Below are 21,545 nucleotides of genomic sequence, written 5' to 3'. Positions count from 1 at the left end.
TGCCAGACACTGTTTTCTGAAACACCAGTAAACAAAATAAGACAAAGGTCTCTATCCTTAGAGTGCTTTTGTTTTAACAGAAGAAATACTTATAATAAGCATAATAAGTAAATAATGCATCATGATTAAGGTAATCAGTGCTATTGAGTAGAGCAAAATAGAGGAGATTGGAAGAACAGGGAATATAATTCTCAATGGGACAAATAGGGTAGACCTCACTAAGAAGGTGATGTTTTGGCAAAGACATGTAGCAGTTTAAGAATAAGTAGGTATCTGTGAGTCTACTATTTCCAGCAGAGAGAACACCAGTACAAAGATGTAAGGGGTATCATATGTGATGGGAAAGGGAACAGCAGGGAAACTAGGGGATATGAAACAGAAAAACAAAACAAGTAAAAAGTTGTGGTAGGTCAGGTCAGAGAGCTAAAGGGCCTGTCGGGATTGGGTGGACAACTGGAAGGACTACGGGTTGCCTTTAAATGTGACCGTTCGAGATAATGAACAGAGGAGGCCTGAGAGAAGGAATTGGGCCACATGGCTATTTGTGGTTCCTTTCATTTCACTCAGCCTCTCCTATTTTGAACAAGTTTAAAGGACCTGTATCCTGACCATTCTTATTACTTTTTCTTTTTATTCACTTCCTCTGTGCAGATGGGGAAAGATGTGGTCAAGGTTAAGAACACTGGTGAATGAAAGTAACAATTAACTATCAGTGTTTTATTCTTCTCCATATTGCAAACCATAATTTAGAGCTTTTTAAGAACCCAAAGCTGCCCCGCAGAAACATACAAGGAAAATACACCAAAGTATTATAAATTATGGACTTAAATTCTATATGGAGCTCAGGACCAAGATAAATACTGGGAAGTTTTACCCAAACATCTCAGTGTGCAATGTCCGCAGAAAGTGGCCGTGATCTGTGATTGCATTACTGTGGGCCCTGTTTAAGATGCAGCAGTGGGAGTGATCAAAGAGAAGAGTTTGTCCTATTTACATCTATAACCTTAGCATCTTGGTAGTGTCTGTTGGTGAATTTAAAATATCTTCAACAAGACCCAAGCAAGCAGTAATTCAGTAACTTTATATTCCAGTCCCACTTCACAATGCTGCTGAAAGATGGCAGAAACTTCTTCTGTCCTCTGAAATAAAAATAACAAATTCCAGCTCTTTTTTGAAGAAAGATCTCAAAATGGCCAAATGTCACTCCAAAATGCATTTAAGGTAGGCCCATATCATACCTTTAAAAAATGATCCAATATATTATTATTAGACTATTTCATAAGCAAATCCAGATTTCCAGTTTCTCTTGAAAAATTGGAAGGTCACCCAACACTGGGTTTGCGTTCTTGCATGACAACTGTCAACTAAACCTGGTAATTGGCTGCTCAGTTTGCCATACAACTCACCATTCCGAGACTATTTATCACACCGCTTGCATTTTCCTTTCCATTCTGCATTTAAAATAATTTCTCTACGTCCTGTTTATGTTATGTGATTACACCATAGCTCCATAACCACAGAATGAGATATATGCCAATAATTTATTTTTCTGCCACCCACTTCTTCCGTTTTTATTATCTGCTTGGCTCCTGTAGGCATCTGAGTTCTCACCCATTGCCCTGAAGACAACCTTGTCAAATTAGGCTGCACTAGAACTACATAACCACTAGATGGCGGGCATTTGGCCTAGTTAACTTGTGGCTAGCAGCTATTCAAGGTTTTGACACTTTGCTAACCACACCACAGAAAACCTAAAGACAGGAGTTTTATATGATCAATAGAGAAAATTTTGTAGTACTTTTTAGGACTAAATGTCACCCCAGTAAAATTATCCATTGTAACTTTTAAATTTAAGATATGTGCGTGTGTGTGTGTATGTGTGTGTGTATGAAAACGTATGGGAAAAATGTTTCCAATGAGATTTCTAATAAGTAGGCTTATAAAAAACAAAGCATTAGCTCAGAGCTAGAAAAAAATAAATGGACATTGATTTAACATTAAAATATTTAATAATGTTTCATTAAAAATGTTCCTTAATAATATTAAATCTAGAGTTGGTTAATGAGAGCCCCAGAGCAAAACACTTAATAGTCTTGTCTCAGATGCAAATATAACCATTTTGAAGATAAGTGTAGGCAACAACGAGTGTTAAGAGGGAAAATCTGGAAATCCCAGTCACCTAAGAGTTCATAATAACTCAAAGTGCTATGAAATTTCAACACAAAGGGCAATTTGATAATCACTATTTAAAGGTGCATTTTGTTTTTATTGTATTTCAGATGAAAAATTATCAAGATAAGGAAAATAGATATTATTTTTATACACACACACACTTATTTTACCATAGATGTCTCAGTATACACTTATCATTTCTATTATTTTCTAAAGGTAAAATATTTTAACACAATCTTGTACAACTTATTGTTTTTCAATTGAAGAAGTTAAATCATCTGCAATTCACCCAATTCATATTCACCTTTGCATCTTCCTAAAATGGGGTTTTAATTTATGAACAACTTAATAGTTTTATATTTGGCACACACCACTAAATTTGGTTTTTGTTCTGACATCAAAGACAACACAAATCCCACGCAGTGAGGACCAGGCCAGGCCGCTCTGCTAGAGCGAGGGCAACCGAGCTGTGAAGGCCACCAGGAGACACAGAACAAATGTACGTATTCATTTAGATACAGCAAGTCTGCCCCTTCCCACTAAAGATACATGAAGTGTCCTGTCATTGGCTGTTTCTTATACGGTATCTGCTCTGTGTCCTACACTGAAGTCAAGTCTGCAGATGCAAAACTAAGAAACACGTGGTCCTTAAAGCAAAGAAATGTGGAGTCCACACACTAAACCGGACAAAAAGTTAATCATGGTGGATAGTGATTTCCTCAATATCTTCCTTGACAAAGGCCAGTCTCTACCTTCACTGAGCCTGTCTATGGTCTTTGTACATCTAGGACTACTCTCCTTTGAAACATCAGAGTAATCCCCGTTTTTTCCAGATCCTCAGGGCACGAGCTCCCACCAGAGCAGCAGACCACAAATCCCCTCATTGGTATCTTGTTCCCCACATACCATCTCTATGTGCTGTAAATGCTATTAATCTTCCTACACCCACCAATGCAAAAGAAGTATGTTTCTCTTCATTTCACTTTTTATCCAATCTCAGAGATTTCCCCACTTTGCTTTCTCCCACCTCCCTGATACACCACCAGTGAAATTCATGTAACCCCCTACGTCTTCTCCTTTGATTCTGATACATAAAATAGGATGCGAAACTGCCATTCTCCAGAGTTTCCTCAATCCATTGAAATCCTGCTTCCTGGCGACTGTCAACAGTTTGACTCAAATGAACTCATAAAAATTCTCACAGGTCTAGATGTTTCTTACATGGACAATAGCATACAGAAATAGTAATGATAAAATAAGAAAATGCAACAACAGGTGTTCATGTGATGTAAAATGATATATGCATATATTTGGTTTAGATGCAAAGTAAAACTTTAAAATTTAGAAGTATAAAATATGAATAACAAAAAATATTTCAATACTTTCTTTTATTTATTCATTTGGGAAAATCTTCATTCTGAAGCAGTCTATGAGTTAGTATAATTTCATGACCAAATGCACATAATACAAATATAAACGTTATGAAATGTTCTGTAGAGTACATTAGCACTGGTTTCACAAACAGCAAATGTGTCCATTCCGAGAAAATCATGTTTGTATGACAAAGACAAGGTTGGGTCCGAATTATAGTACACACACAACTATCATGGGCAACCTCCGTGCCACGTCAAAGAAAAGTACACAGGAGAAAAGACAAGACAAGGCATATTTTCAAACTGCAATGATTTGCACAGCAAATCCGGGTCTAGTCACTAAAATACCTGCATTTTACTTTTAAATATATTGTTAATCATGTATTTATGTATACACAGTGTAGGGGAAATCAGAGATGCAATATGGCTTCAGCAGGAAAGGCATCTGGGAAATGTTGGACTCTTTAAACTTTTGTGACTGTTGAAATCTCTGTAGCCTCTGGCTTGGCTGACTACCCAGAAAACAGGAAAGGCCCCAGGAAGGCAGCGAATGAGTGTACAGAGTGTGATAACTGCCCAGTGTTCTGTTAACTTAGAAATGCAGTGTTCTTTCCAGTGGTCTACGTGACTACCCACTACACGGTTTTACTACTAACGCCCTATAATAAAGAGACCTTGCCTTGGGAGGGGTGTGGATTTTTGTCCCAGCTGGCCACCCCTAGGAGCAGCTGCTTTGCCCATGTTTGTAAGTTTCTCCCATGTATGATAGTTTCTCCTGTGTATGTGAATTTGAACAAGGCTGTGTGTCAGTTCTTCTGAACTGATCCTGAATTTAGACTTCGGGGCTCTCCCTCAACAATTGGCGCTGTAAGCAGGACACATACACATCATACACACATTTTTGTTTTTTCACTTGGACACACATACAGAACTACAAAAAAGACAGACAGAAATTTAGAGTGAAGCTCCTAGAAATGTAACTGTTAGAGACAGGGATAATTTACTGGGATATTGAGATCATTTCCATTTACATGTGATACTATACTAAGTCAATTCAATTTTGAGATGTCTTATAATAGCAGAAAAAGAGTTGGTGTTATTAAAAGAAGAGAAATCTTTCCTCAAAAGATAAAAGTATACCATCTATATTCAAGAGTAAAATTTATTATTACTATTAAAACATAGAGAAAAATATGTTTCATATTTAAAAATGGAACTCTATTAAGCTTTGAAAGAAAAATTGTAAAATCTTATGATCAAAATAGTTATCTGCCAGTGGGCTAGAATAATTTAATAAGTATGTTAATACTTCTTCTCAAATAATTTTCTCCAAATGAAAGGGTAAATATCTTTACTCATAATCATCTTTCTTATTTCCATTTTCTTCACAAGTGGGTTTCAGTAAATATTTGGTCATTTTAAGACTGTATTTGCAAACAAAATGAAAGAGAGTTATTTCATCCACTTATTTCAGGCTCAGAATAACCACAATTTCAATAATCTGTATGGTTTCAAGACTAATGTGATTTTCGGACTCTATTTCACAGAAAAGTAGTTTAATCCCACATTTCTCTATGCATATGAGCTCATAGACTTGATAAAGAATGTGCTCTTCCATTCCTTTAATATTCATTATGTTGTGATTTAAAATAGGTCATCAGAATTTATCACATCCTAAAAAGGACATCTTGTTAATTTCAAAATTGTGCTTTTACTTAACTGTCTAGCCACTGTTGACAGAAAATAACCCTACACCAAGGAGAAGGCCAAGGTCTAAGAGAATGGGAAGCGTAATTGATGCCTATCATTAACACATGACAATGGTTGAGTGTGTGTAATAAAAGGATAGAAAATAATTAATGATCGCCTCCACTTTTTGCAATTTTAACATCTTTGTATTCTAGGCATGAATGGTCAAGCAATAATGGCTTCCTCCTACTTTTACTCTTTCGATAGTTTCTGCCAAATTCTTAATTCACATGGCATTTGTAATTTAAATCAGGCATTTGCCTGAGAAAATCAAGGAAGTTCAGAATGGCTAGAGCAAGAATCGTGGAGAAGCAAGTTGTGAGCTGGGCCAGAGAGGTCTAAAGAGGCGCAATATCATGTATTATTTAGAACTTTGTTAAGCCCTGTTAAGTATAGATTTATCCTAAGAACAATGTGTAATAATTTAAAAGTGTCGAATCCTCTTTAGAAGCAGTCACTTTCCATATCTTACAATGCAATGATTATTGTAAGAAATAGAATTGTGACAACGGAGATAAAAAGCAATGACATGATTTGAGAAATACCTAGTGCGGACTGTGCAGGGATCGGTGGCTGATGGAGGCAGGGAAGCAGTGGAAGGGGGGGAAATTTAAGAATGGATCCCGGTTTTTGGTTTTAGCAACTGGGTGGAAAGTGATGTCATTCACAAAGTTGATTCCTTGGTTTGAATTAATGTTCCCTGTTAAGCTTGAGGCATGGAGGTGAAAAGGTCAGAAGTTTAAAATAATCCCTGGAGGGCAGACAAAAACATATTAAGGAAATGCTAAAGAGAAAATTAAAATGCAGGATTGAAGTCCCACTGAATACTGGAAACCAGTAAACTCGTATCTGGAGTATGCTTATTTTCGAAAACAGGATTCAGCAGACTGCGATACAGGAGGGAAGACAGTAAAGAACTGGGTTGATCCAGCTCTGGAGTTCTGCCACGGAGGTAAGTTGAGTAACTGCAAGACGAGGGAGGATATTAGCAAGAGTCCTGTTGGCAAACTGAAGAATTTAACCAGTGTAAGCAGAGACGAGCAAACAGAAGGGACCCTCTGGGGGTGACTACACAAAGTCAGGATCATTTAAAACTATAGAATTTAAGTGGATAATGTGTCTAAACTGGCAAACTGTCTGAAAATGTAGTTTTGTTACATCGTGTAAGAATACCAGATAAAACTGATATTCTGAAAGTTATAAGCTCCAATTCAAATACATTGTTTACTCTTTCCCCACCTCCATCTACTGAAAGGCCAAACTCTATGGTTACTTCACACATCCGCGTCCAGCTGATTCTCACTATGTCCTCCTTTTCTGGTTGGAAACCACACTTGGATATGCCGCTTCCCTTCCTCTGTTGCCTCCTCACTCAGCTTGCAGCACCTCAGGCCACCTCTTCCTCACGGACCACCGCCACTCGCCTCCTCCACAGCAGCAGTCTCTATCGCTCTTTGAAACGCCTGGGAAGACCTCTCAAAACTTCCTCACTGGTCTCCATCCATCTCTGCACTTCCCTCTAATTGAACCTGGTTTTCTCTGGCACCAATATTTCCAAATATTTCGTAATTTGAATTCATTTTATCTCCCTCCCTTAACATGAGCATTGCAGGAATATTAGCTTTATTACCTGTCACTGTCAATGCCTGTGTCTCAGCTATGTTCTGTGTTAAGCAGTTTGGTGGCTAGACTGGAACCTGAGCGCCACTCCGAAAAGTTCTATTCACAGATAGGTGGGAAATATAGTACAAATTCCAATTAAACAGTTCTCAAATGAATTTTTAAAACAAAGCTCAGTTCAAAATTGATTACTTTCTGTATGCTTCCTAGAGTGTTTCTAAATAAAATATTCCAACTCCTAAAGCAAGTTTTATTATTTTTTAAAAATATACATAACCCACCTGACCTACAATAAAACAGAACATTCAACTACTGGAGAAGTCACTTTTCACAGTTTTGCATTCAAATATGTTTATGTAGATATCTTTAAAAATCAAGCATAATATGGTTAACATGCAAATTTTTCCAAATTTATGTTTAAAGAGTTACAGAATCTACTACGAACTATTAGTAAAGAACATTCAGTTCAGTACAAATTCATGTAAGTCATCTAGATATGGCTGTATTCCTTCAATAAACGTAAAGACTGTGGTAATTATTTCCCTACGTACTTACTTATACAGTAATAAAATGTAAAACATTTTATACAAAATGTAAAACAGTTATTGTTTTCAAACGATTACAATATGGCTGCTATAAACACCAAATCAAACGGCTTATAGAGAATATTCTTTTTAAAGTAGCATTAACTCATGCTGTCAATTAAAGCCTTTCACTTTATCTAATAAATTGTTTAGTGTACTGTTTCTGGATCTGGGGTATATGGAGATATTGTCAGGGCTCATGAGTTCTCTATGAGAACTTTTAAACTTTGTGTTTTCATTTTGACGACAATTTAAAAAATAAACACAGCATATTCCGATTTACTTGGTACACATACAATTCCACTGTATTTTTGTATTTGTTTTTATAATCCCATGTAATCTCATATAATCTCATGTAATCTCATATAAAGACCAGATGATGTCATGGTACATTGTATAGTAAAAGGCTTGAAAATCCAAGTATTCCTAAGAGCAGAGCTTTGAGACATCACAGACACATGTCACCAAATTTAAAGGACATAGGCCCACAGTACTGAGAACCATAAGCACTTTGCAATGTCGTTTATTCCAGCAAAATGTCACTCATTATATGAAATTAATATTGCCAATTTGAGCTTGACTGATTCTGTAGATTTGCTTTTAACCGGTTCACAAATCAGACATGGCCTTGTATATGTATTGAGCTTAAAGGTAGTATGAAGGCCTAGTTCTAACTGTACAGTAAAATAAAAATAATTTAAGTCATTACAAACACTATGTAAGAATGTTTTTCCTTTACAAAGTGTTGGCAAATCTCACAACTTTGGAGAAAAAAATGGTTTCTTTGAGCTTTTCCTCACAAAGTAAGGCAAATAGAAAATACATGAGACGTCAACCGGAACCTGCATCATTTAGATTAATTCTGCACTGATTATTTAGTCAAAGCTTTAATTAAACAAACACCTCTGGCATTTTTACAGACGGCGAAACATAACAACTATTCTGGCTACATCTACCACACTTCCCAGCATTTGGCTATGCTCCCGTTAACCGTCATGGTGTTGTTGGCCAACATACCCTGAAAGTCAATCAATGTGTACACAGAGCTCAGAGAGAACTTGATAAATACCCAGGAGGGAACAAGGTCCCGAGGTCACTGCAGTAGTTGAGTCTGTTCCAGTGGCATTCACATCACTCAGCAGAAGGAGCCACACGCATTTTTAAAAGTGAAAAATTCACAAAAATAATGCATACACTAGTAACTAATAAGCAAAGCAAACATAGATCATGTGTACCAAGAATTTATCATAAATATTCATAAGTAGATCAAATTTCCCACAAACACTATATATAATGAAGTTAACGTAATTCAGTTGTGTAATGGAAACAAAATTATCTTAAATCAAGTATGGCATGAAAAAATGAATAATCAATTTCCCAAGTTCTCTAATCTTGACAACAATTCTATCAAATGCAACCTTCCATTGATTTATTTAAATTGATTTTCCTTAACTATTGCAAGTGCCCATATGTGAGCATAAAACTGCCAAATGAATTAAAATAATGTTACAGCATCACAATAAATATCTACATATTTATTGATTTCAAAAGTTTTATGTGAAAAATATTTTTTCAACAGTATCAACACTAAATTAATTTTTTTTAAAGGAAAATATTTTGTTTCATAAACTCAGAATATGATTCTATCCTCCTATCCTTATTTACATCACTTGAGCCACGCAATGTCTTCAACTTACGTTAATTAGCTTTATCCTCCACTAGCTATAAAAATATGTCAGGTCAAATAATTTCACAATTTCATACATTATCCAAGTCAGAAACGAAAAGTGTTGATGCATTCAGCTGTCCTAAAATTGCTAACTTTGCAGCAGGTACGGGTGCTAGTCAACAGATAAAAGAATAATTGTTATCAATTCCTCCCATTTCTACTTGTAGGAACAATTTTTTTCCCTATTCTGTTCCTCCTTGAATTTAGAAACTGCCTTTACCCTTCGACAATCTTTCACCTGCCAGCATCATCAACTACTTCAGCTCTAACTCTGGAATAAACACACCTGCTGCAGTCCTTCGGGGACACCCATGGGAGATCACCTATGTCCACAGCATCATGTATGTCCATCTGCCTCTCATGACTCAGCTACTGTATCACTTCCTCGGCAAAGGCTTCTCTGGCCTGCCAGGACCAGGTTGGTCCCCTCTTCCACTGTGCTACAAAGCCACAAAGCTTCCTTGCTATTTTATTACACATTTGGTGTTGTCTTTTTCTCACCAGGTACACCATGAATTCCTTCAATGCAGAAACCATGCCCTAGTCATCTTTCTGACCCCACTGCCTAATACAGTAAATGATACACCTTAAATATTCAATATATGTCTGAGGAATACACATCGCTGAAGATGTCTTCCTTCTGTATCTCTAGCATGCTACCCATGAGACTTTATTTTTAGCTTTTATTTGTTTCCCTGGACTCATTATGCATTGTCATTGATGCATTACACTCATTTATATATAAATTCTGGTATTTACTTTACCTGTGAAGTGTAAAATTATTTGTGGTAGAAACTCCTAAATGTGCATCAAAATTCATCCAGCTGTACTAGATTTCCCAGCCTTCCTTGCAGCTGATGGCCAAATGGGATGTGCTGGCAGGCCACGTATGACATTTCTGAGAACAGCCCTTAAAACAGCATGTCTAACACTCTGCATCTTCTTCCGCCGTCTCAAGTGTCGGGACATGTGTCCCTTTGTTTGAGCTTCAAAGGTGAAGACAAGGGCAATGAACTGGGGGATGAAGGGACAATGAGACTTTTTCTGGGCTGTGCCAAACTGAACCTCAAAATCTCTGGATGAGAAATGCATTTTTAAAATCTTAAACCACTATATTAAACATTTAAGAATTTTTAAAAATTACATCAGTTATCAGGCAATTGTAAATGGTGAAAATCATCCAAGTAGATTTTTTATGTGATACAACGGAAAGAAAGAGAACTAAAACACTTTTCCTGGGATTCTATGTGAAAATTACACAGAAACCTTCCCTCGGAGTGCAGCATTAAAAATATTGCAAAAGATGGGGAGCAAACCAGGTATTTATAGGTGGCTGCTCTATGATTGGCAGAGTCAGACTTCTTCAAACCCAGTAGGTGTAGTCAGAGATCCAAGAGGAGACACATACAAGGAATAGTTTCCACACGGCACACACCACATACCATCCTTTTAACTGCCCAGAGGCAAGCAAATGCTGCTACGGCTAAGGGGATTTTAGCTAAGTGGTGCCTATTCATTTTTCTCCTGGGTCATTTGTCATCTCCCTGTTTACAATCCTGCCCACTACAGTCTTTTTTTCCTCAACGAAGCCAAAGTGATTTCTTTAACAGCATAGAGCTTCCCATTATACTTAGAATTAAGTCTTTACATAGTCTTTACTTTGTTTTACATAGCCTTTACTTTGGCTTGCAAGGTCCAACCTAATCTGACTCTTGGACATTCTCCCAATCCCATCTTCCCCCACTCTCCTCTCATCCCAGGCCTCCAGGCTCTCTCCTATGGCCTACGCACATTCTTGCTCCAGGACTTCTCCCTGGTCCTTAATGGCTTCCACTCAAATGTTCACATGCTTTGCTCCCACTCATCATTTGGGTCTATGTCACTGGGTCATCTCTTCAAAGGCAAGCAGTGTTCCCTGACAAACCTAGTTGAAATGGCAGCACCAGTCACTCTGTAGCCTTACGTATTTTTTTCACTTACATTGCATTATTTTTCAATTATATTGTATTATGTTTTTACTTATACCTCCCCAGTTAAAATGTAATTTTCCTGTGAGCACAGGCTATATTATCCACTACTGCAATCCCTGGTATCCACAGTAGTACCAAATACATATTAGGTGTCCCAACGACACTGGCGCGGGGCTAGGCTCTGGAGCGAGGGAGGGTTCACAGGAAACACACGAGTCAGCGGGGATGAAGCAGCTGCTAGCGTGGCCCTGGAGAGCAGACTTCCCCAGCCCCAGGCAGAGACGCCACGGCAGAGAGATCTGCATAGAGTCTGCACTAGGAGGGCTAGCACTTCTGGTGAGGGAAAAGCCCTCCTACTCCCTTCCAGAACGTGGTGGCAGGGGGAGGTGCTGACCTGCCAGTCTAGCCTGGGAAAAGGACAGGATCGGCTGGGGAGCTGACCGCTCCCAAAGTACACAAAATTTGGGGCCACAAGATTTAAATGGTGGAAAAGGGGAAACATGCAACCTTTTCTTACCCTCGCTTACCCTGTTAGGAGCCAGGCGGCAGGCCCCAGGCCCCCAGGGCAGGAAGCCAGGAAGCCACATCATGGCCATGGAGGCCCCAGGCCTGCACACACACTCCAGAGAAAAGCCTGAGGCTAGAAAGATGTCTGCTTAGCAGCCTGGGGTTCCAAAAAGGGTGGATAAGGATGGTGTAGGATTTCTGGGCATGGTTTTGTTTCAGCATTTGGGGGAACAAAGGGGTTTTTTTCCTATATTTTGCTGAAGAGACGAGCCTGGAGCCTGGGAGTCCCCCAACCCCCAATTTATGCAACATTTTAATAAAGACCTTTTTCCTTCCCCACCAGATTTTGTCTCTGGAGTATACCTGTGTTCAACAACAAGCAGCCCAACCCCTCTTTTGTTCAGTGACACTAACAGTATGCTTTGAATAAATAAATTTAACACCATCATCATTCCAGTCCAACAAATTAAATTCAAAGCCAGATGATCTACTGAATTTGTTGTGTTAATTCTGTAAATGTTACCATCTAGCCAACTTGAAGATAAGACAAGTCATCTAATAAACACCTATTAATGAATAGTAACAATAAGTTAGTTAAACATATGTAAGAATAAAAGCCATGGACTAGATATTCAGGTTTCTAAGATGGGACATGTAAGGTAAATTTAAGCAGAGCTTTAGGTAAGGCAGGATATAAACCTTTATAGTCAAGCAATGCATTAAAACAAGAAAGATTCTCACCCTATTAAAAAACAAAAATTTCCTGCCCTGGCTGGGTGGCTAGGCTGGTTGGACTGTGATCTCATACACTGAAAAGTTGAGGGTTCAATTCCCAGTCAGGGAACATGCCTAGGTTATGAGTCCAGTCCATGGTTGGGGCATGTACAGGAGGCAACCAATTTATGTTTCTCTTTTACATCAATGTTCTCTCTCTCTCAGTCTCTCTCTTTCTCTCTTTCTCTCTCCCAGCCTCTCTCTCCAAAAAAATGAATAAGTATATCCTTGGGTGAAGATTAAAAAAATAATAAAAAATTAAATAAAAATTCCACAATGTAAAAATTATCACAATGTAGAGGACACAAGTGATATATTTGGAAATAATGATTTCCTAAAACAAAAGATTATATTTTTATTCACTTTTTAATGAATGAGTTAGTGAATGTTCCTCTTATAAACTCAATATATAATATGAGCTTATACTATGAGGCCTTTACTAGTCAGTGTAGGTAAAATAAGTATAATATAATATTACCTCTATTCTCAAGACATGTTTACTCCAGTTGAAAGGTACATTAATAAATAGGTACACTAATAATATAAATATGCTAATGAGTAAAATGAAAAGCAAAAGTAAAGTAACATGAAAGGTACAAGTAAAGACTTCTGGACTTGAAGGCATGATTAATAGCTTCTGGAATAGGGAGCAATGAAGAGAAGTGAGTTTCCACTTCCAGCAGTAATCTTGATTTCAGAAACCACAGAATTTCTAAAAATCTGGCTGAGATCTCAAATTCTAAAGCGTCGGTTACATTGTCGTTGTTTGGAGTTGATGTAAAAATAATCTTTAGACATTTTTAGTTTTGAATACATGGCTCTAACAGAAAAAAGGAAGCTAGGAAATCTAAAATGATTTTTTATTTAATTAATTTCTTCCTATATTACCTATTAAGTTGATCTAATATTTATATTCTTTACATGGAGTACTCTCAGGATCAAACTTAAATTTTATTAAATCTAAAAGTAATTCAAAATAAGGTTCCACTTACAATTTTGATTAAAAAAATCAAATCATTAGTTGGTATATACTCATCTTTCATTTCAAATTAAACAAAAATGCTTCTGCTAAAAGTCATTATGCAACCTTGTATTATACAAAATAAATCACAAATACAGTGAGGCTTATGGGGGAACAAGGTTGAGAAAGACCACTCGAAATCAACATATCTAGAGCCTTTGATTGTTGAAAGTATTAGTGCAGCATCACCTTCAGTAGATCATTTCCAGCCTTCAATACTGGGCTCATGCTTCCTGCTTTACATTACTCTACCAGAGGACATTTGCTTCCAAATTTCCTTCCAAAGAAAGACTAGTAGAGATGAGTAAAGCGTAGATTTTATCATTAATTATATTTAAAACAGGGAAGACTCTCTTCTCAGCTTCATATTCTTAAATACACTTAATCATCAACACTTGCATTAAAACATCTTTATTTTTTCTTAAGGTTTTCAGAGAGTAATAAGGTATTTTATTGAAATGTGAGAAAGTCTCACCCTTGGCTTGCTAACCTGGTAACAACTGCAATAGAAAAGTAAATGGGTAAAAATCTGAATGGGCCCTTGAGAAAAGTACAACAAATAATGGCCAAGAAGCACAGGAAAAGGAGCTCAACTTCATTAGTCATTAGGGAAGAGCAACATTAAACCACAGTGCAGTATCACTGCACATTCATCAGGAAGGCCAAAATTAAGCCGTGAGATTCTCAGTCCCGAGTGTGGACAACTGGCATGCTCATACACCAGAAGAGGGATATAATTGGTCCAACCACTCTGGAAAGTTATTTGGCACTATCTACTCAAACTGAACCTGTCCACATTTCGCCAAGTGGCCGTCTCACTCCTGAGCACATTCCCCAAACAAATGCGTGCATATGGCACAGACACCTGCGCACAAATGTGTGCACAGAAGCAGCATTTGTGGTAGCCCGAACCACTCATTACCCAAGTGGTCAAACTGCAGCCTCTTGCGATGAGATGAATCTCATACACAAAATGGTGAGTGAAAAAAGCCACGTGGAAAGAGTACATCCTATCAGTCAAGTTATTCAAAGTTCAAAAGCAGGCAAACTCCATTGTGAGGGGTCTTTTGATGTCTAGATATAATCATGTGAGCGGGGGGAGAAAATGACTGAAGGGAGGTACAGTTAGGGATTTTAGGGGGCTGGGAATATTCTTTCTCTGGTTATATGACAGATCTTGTCACAAGGCATGTTCTATTTGTAAATCCAACACACTTCGTATTTATGAGCTATGCACTAATCTGAACATATTACACTTCAATAAAAGTTTGTAAAAATTATATACTAAGAAAAAAAATACATGAACTATTGTAATTTCATTCTCATACGAGAATCATTCACCTATTTACCAAACCTGAAAAGGGTAACTTACCTGACAGAGAGAGTTTTAGTGGAGCCAACTGTAACCCAAATGGACTTTGTATTGCTCATTTAGGAAGTTTAAGGAGAGGGAACTCTTAGTAGGCACGTTGTATCCTTTCCCTTCAACAAGGCAACCACTGGCGAGACATCATCTGGTTTTTGTTTTAGGTTTTTGCTTGAGGAAATACTAACAATGTGACTGACAAACGAATATCATACTGTCTCACCCTGACATATTTCTGAGACAATGACATTCACACTTTGAAGAGAGCATTCTAAAGGGCAGAGTTTAGGAGAACTTAGGGGACAGGACCCTAGATTTCAGAGTAATTTTCTCCTGTAAATTATTCAACCCTCATAATTACAACCACTGCCATGATTATATTCCCCAAAATTACCTTTCATAGAGATAACAGACATTTTCAGTTTAAATTAAATCAGGAAAATTTAGCTTAGACTGGGTTTCATCAATTTTCCCTGTATACATATATTCATGAAAATTACTCAAGTGCCCTTTGGGGATTGTGTTCTTATTTAGTGAATAGATACAAAAAATATATAATTGTTACATATAAATAAAACAAATTTGCCATATATAGAGAGGTAAATTCTAAGTAAAATTAGAAATGGAGAAAATAAACTCAATGTAGGAATTTCTAAGAATGATAAACACTGTATGTGTATTACATATACAGACACAAACTCGCACACACACACCTTTTGTCTCACTGAGGTTACTAACTTGAAGAGAGCTAAGAAGAGGACAGAACAAACACACACGTCTCCTGGAATGCCGATCTGAGTTGTGTCTGTGAAAAATTCAAGGAGGAATATTCATCTTGAACTAGCAAGCCAAATATAAATAAACTAAAATCCTTGACAGATATTGTTAGAATTTACTTGGAGAGAAGACAGAGCTCTATTATTGATATAATTCAAAGATAAAAAGTTTCTGTGAGAAGGGAAACTGGAGTCACCTAGAAATTTCTACTGGCATTTCATTCATCCATTCCTCAGTCATTGAACAAATGTTGACTATGTACCAAGCACTGTCTCTGTGAACAAAACAAAAAGCCCTGTCCTCATGGAACTTACTATTCTACAAGAGGAAACATCACTAAACTACTTGAAGCAGAGGGCAGGAGAGTACAAAGGCTCTCAGGTGGGGGTGGAGCAGGCCAGGGGAGTTGACTGCGGGAGGCAGGGCAGCTGGGGTGTGCAGAGCACTGCAGAGGTCGCAGCAGAAGGTCACGGGAACCAGGTCACAAGGAGCCACAGGTCACAGAGTTGGATTTGGTTCTTTTCTCTCCACAGCCCTCAGAATAAAATACAAATGCACAGTGTGGCACTCTCAGTCCTCCAGTCTGGCTCACCCCTTGTGCTACACTCCTCAACAAAGTCACTGTGGGGGCACTAGCTTCGCTCTTCCCTCAGTATCTCTGCAGGTCCTGTTCCTTCTCTCTGCAAGACCTCCCTCTCCCCACAGTTTTTCCCTTCCCCCTTTCGGCCATTTGGTCTAATTTCAGGTATTGGCTCTTCCAGAAAGCCTTCCTATGTCTTACTAACCTCTCGCTAGCTGGGTGCTGTCCCGTGTTTTTGCAGAATATAACACTACCCCCATCATGTTCTTTACTATGTTTACATGGTAGTTAGTCCCTTGAAAATAAGGAATGGGTCCATTTACCTGGTATCCCACGTTCCCAGCGGGGCTTGGCATTTAAAGCAAATATTTGTTGCATGAATGATGGATCTTAAACCAGGGTCAAATCTCTTTACAAAAAGTATAGAGTTATTTAATTTATCAGATCCACACAAAAGACAGCAATTTGTGAAAAAGTGCTACTTCTGAATTGTTCTGTAAAACCTCCAGTTCTTTCACGTCAGTGAAACAATTTAGCTTAAAATTAGTTGGTTCACTAATTAAATAAGAAATGCTAACTAAAGTTTTACCTAGCCAGAAACTCCCAGTAGAAATGAGGCAGGAGAGATTAAAACATGCAAAATACAAAGGTACTTCTTTCTGTTTGTTAGCAAAGGCATTACCCATTAAATCTTTCTTTGTCTTCTCTACTTAATGAAATAAAGGCCACAGGGAACCAAAGTAATCAAAGTGGAATACAATGCCTCTCTCTCTCCTAACAGTTCTTCCTTTACTTCAGAGAAGAAAAGCCTGGGGAATCGGACGCTGTCAGCAGGTGAGAGAAAGTAGACCTTTTAAGCACTTTGATGACAAGCTAAACTGAAACCAATGAACCAGTGCAAACCTCAAAAGGGTCTGGGTCTACACTTAATATTAGAAAATCAAGACGAGAAGCAAAACAGCTTCTAAGCCAAATGTGGATTTGTATTTATCATATATATTTATGTACTTAATTAAAAAGAAAACAGAAAATGAGAAGAACAATAACCATTATTTAACTCTCCTGATTTTAGGTTTCTCTAAAGCTTTTTCTTTGACTCTGCTGTTTGGTTATGTATCAAACAAAATATGTTGATATAGAGAATATTTTTCTAATTTGTAAATTAGCTCCCTAATCTGTATACCAATTAAGATTTCCCAGCATCTTGGGCCTTAATATTAATAAAACAAGAATGTGACAATATGCCTAAATAAGAACAAGTTTTTAATGAAAGAATAAACATTGTCTAAAAGCTGAAAATTCAAACCTAAAATAAAACATGGAGTATAACAGGTTATCAAGAAATTCATGCTTTCTAATTAAGGCAGGGCTTCAGATGACAGCAAAGTCACTTGGTAATGGAGTACCTGTCCTCCTCAGCCCCAATATGAGTTCTCTGTATAATTTATTCAGAAAACACACAGTTCTTACCTACGGAACAATATAAATTACCAATAGTATATTTTCAGAATTATTTTGTTTTGTTCTGTCTTGGGCTATCCCTTCTTATTAGATTGGACTTCCCTAACTAGAGTCCTAGAAGAGGCCCCATTTCCTGTGATGAAATTCAGAGAGGACAGGACATTTTTTCCCACTGCCTGGTACCTTAGGCATGTAACCTAAATTGGGCTAATTAAGTGTACCTCCTCTGTCAATCTATAGGATATTGATTCAAGTCAGCAAGTCTAGTTACTAGAAAATTTGTGTGTTCTCCTAACCCGCCTTTGCTGCCCCTTCTTTGGGGTGTGCTATTTTTCTGAGTCTGGTTGTTTGGTCTTCCCTTTTCATAAATCCTTCAACATATAAATCAGCTGAGACTGGGATTGTTATCCGGCCTGAGCGAAACTGGCTCCTGCTTTCTCTCTTGATTATTTGCAAGAACCTAGGATTGGGGAGCTCATTGTTTTGTCTCAGTTGCCTTTCTTGTATTCTCTTAGAAGGTTAAACAGGAACATTGCCATTGCAAAAGGATATTAATTTCAGAGAGTCAGGGAGAGTTGAACAAAGTTTCTAAAAATATATTTAAAAAGCAAAAGAAAAAATGCAATTCAAAGAGCCTTAATTTAAGGGCAAGTGCTTGCAAATCCTAGTATGACAGACTCTGTTCAACCAGTAGTTCTCAACTAATGGTGACTGTGCCACACAGGGGACATTTAGCAACATCTGGAGTCATTCACGATCACAACTGGGACAGGCGTGCTGCTGCTGGCATCTAATGAGTAGAGAAGGGGGATGCTGCTACAACAGCACCCACTACAAAGAAGTCTCTCCCTTAAAATGTCAGTAGTGTCAAGGTTGAGAAACCCCGGCCTGCACTAATATCTCCCTTTAAGTCAGATGTACATACCACATTTTACTGTGTATTATGCGCACTTTTTGTGCAAATTTTTGAGGGAAAAATAAGGTTGCACATTATACCTGGCAGAATATGGTAAGTGCCCCACACAGCTAGAATAGCTCTCCCACAGTCCACAATGATCAAATGCTGTTATAATTGCTTCTGAAACCCTCTTCTTACCCTAACGTTAAAAGGCAATCTCATAATTCATCTGTCAATAGCATGATTTGCACACAAACTACACTGGTGAGGGAAAAAAAAAAACAAAGAAAGAGTAAATGAGGGTAAGGAATGAACACGGGCAAGGAGCTACAAAGGGCCAAGAGTGCCTGAGGGAGTGAAAGGACACCCAGGGTGAAGAAATGGTCGTGTTCATGGCCACAGACACCGGGAAATGAAACTGAGGATGCCATGATCAGAATCCAAGCATGTTATACGTCATAGTAGTCCCCAGTTTACTCTCTGAGTAACAGCGATTTTTAAGGAAAAAAATTCTAGGTAGGGTAGAGTAATATGTTGTTTCTTAAGGAAAAAAAATCTCTGGTGTGAGTTTAAGTGATGATCTGACATGAGCAGCCCCGGTAATAGGGAAGCTGGGAGATAGCTTGGATAGTGTAAAAGCTAAATTTAGAATGGCTGGAAGAGGCGATGGCAAGAGGGATGGAAAACAAAGGCCAGAAAGGATTTAAACATACTCTTAGAGATTTCCAGTACCATAAAATATAAATTTAAGGGATAATAACACTATCGATGAGTTAGCACACCTCTATTTCCAATGTGCATCCAAAGAAAAATACGGTTAACATGTCAACGTATTCAGAGAATTACAGGTTATACAATGATAACACATGCTATGTAAATAATTTCTGTGTGTCTTCCAAATAACATGCCAGGAAATTCACGGTATTACCTGCTCCAGGACTTCCTTGTAGGTGATAGTTGCCTTAGTGTTTGTAACGGGACTGTCGTAGATGATCGCAGTCTTATCTCCTTGACCGTTTTCAATATGACGATCAACGGCATTATAACAAATGTTAAGCATTCCTTCCACAAACCTGAAAAATAATTGGAAAGTAAAAGTGAATGACTCTTTTCAAAAGACACTGATACTTACTAGGCTTGCACATTTCTAGGTTGGCAGCCCTTACAACAGTGCTTTCCTGTGTATGTTAAGCCAGGTAACGATAGTATACACTCGATGTGTAAGACGGTACAGAAGTGACATTTTTATTTTAATGATTACATATTTACTTTTATGTACACTAAAAAAAAAATACCTCACTCTTCAGGTGACATCTTTGTGGATTTTATTGTGTAGGATGAAACTAGAGTATAGAGCAATAAAATAATCTACATCGATACAATGAATTGTGTGGAGGCAGCACGGATGCAATAGCTGAGGGAGCAGATGATAAATGTGTGACTGCAGCTTGGGCAGCTGCTGCAAAAAAGAAAAAAGAAAAAACCAGACTTCCTGGAAAATTCAAGTCTTCTTTGAAAGATATCTATATGGACAGATAGATACTATATTAGTTTCAATTAAATATGATGTCTGCAATTACATAAAAAATATATAAGCTCTTTCCACATGTTGGAAATGCTTTGTAATTTTAATCAACAATGCATGGCATATAAAATTTGAATTTTTATGAAATTTTGCAATTCAGTACTTTTCACCTCTTAATTGATCAATGCCTTCCTTTGAAAATACAGACATCATGTAGATGGATGGAAATACATTTTTAAGAAAATATAACTCATTTTTATGAAAAGAAAAGACAGCTTTTACCACTTTTTGAGGAGGAGGGGATTAGAGTAAAAATACAAGCACAATAATGGTCCATTTGTCAGACAAACAAACATTATAACACCACCAAATAACAGGAAAAAGAATATTGAAGAAACAAGAAAATTCCTATTAAGTAGTTGAGTATCACGGTCAGGTCTTCACTCAAAGAGCCTTGTGTGAAATTAAGCAGGGAATTAAGAACAGCTGTAGACACAGTGGCAGCATTAAGTAGTAATAGATTCAGAAGGCAGCAGAAGGAGGGATCATTTCATCACAATCAAACAACACTAAATACTTCAGTAACACTGGCTATGACTACCTTACAGCATAGCACAAGAAGTAATTAACGTAATGATTCTGAATTACCAGGGGAGAGATTCACTATTTGTTCAAAAACATTGTCTCTTCTTCCTCACCCCCACCTCCTGCAGTGAAGAATAATTCCCTTGGTTTTGGCGTATCCACGTGACTTGCTTTATTTAATCAGCAGACACAATGCAAGCAGAGGCCTGGAAAGCACTTGGACACTAGGCTCGCTCTGCCTCACCTCTGCTTTCTCCAGAAGAGTCTCCAAGTATCACTGCTGCCTCCCTTTCAGCCTAGAGCCCAGAAAAAAAATATTTGCAGGTGGGGACAGAGCCCACAAGAAGCAGAAAGCTCAACCCAGACAGCAATGTCTTGGAGAAACGTTTCCAGTTCCACACATCCTAGATCAGCTGATCCCATGACAATCTACAGATACATGGAAATAACTGCTTTTCATGATTTGGAGATTTTTTGGTTACTTGATATGCAGCATAATTAACTAACACATCAAGAAAAAGGTAAAGTTTACTCAACATCTGTGGCAAAAATAAGGAAAGATGTCTTATAAAAAAATCTCCCATAAGATATCCCTGTGTATTTTTTTTTTGTTATATTTGCTTTTGTTTCTGAAAAGATTGCATTTCAGACACACAGGAAGGTTGAGTTGCTGGAACATGTCTTGATGTCATTATTCTTTTTCCCTTTATCTACAACTTCTACTCTACTACTTTTTGTGCTCAATATACAATCATGTTTTGACATTTCACAGAAAGGGACCCTTTCAATTCCAAATATTCATGGAATTTTACTTTATAATTCACCTTCAGCTCAACCCAGACAATTGGAGGCTT

General features: G+C 37.7%; 1 protein-coding gene across 3 annotated transcripts in view; it reads right to left on the bottom strand.

Annotated features, from left to right (window-relative positions):
* The window catches only part of ACSS3 (acyl-CoA synthetase short chain family member 3), a 159,918-nt gene that overhangs the window by 108,339 nt on the left and 30,034 nt on the right, over window positions 1–21,545 (bottom strand). For all 3 annotated transcript variants that reach the window (XM_045187309.3, XM_045187310.3, XM_024579713.4), the window contains exon 2: window positions 19,510–19,654. In XM_045187309.3, coding sequence (XP_045043244.2) covers window positions 19,510–19,654 — 145 coding nt within the window. The remainder of the gene's footprint in view (window positions 1–19,509; window positions 19,655–21,545) is intronic.

Source organism: Desmodus rotundus, chromosome 3 (genome assembly GCF_022682495.2).
Source record: "Desmodus rotundus isolate HL8 chromosome 3, HLdesRot8A.1, whole genome shotgun sequence".
NCBI classification, from domain to species: Eukaryota; Metazoa; Chordata; class Mammalia; order Chiroptera; family Phyllostomidae; genus Desmodus; species Desmodus rotundus.
This window is presented reverse-complemented; position numbering and strand designations above follow the sequence as displayed.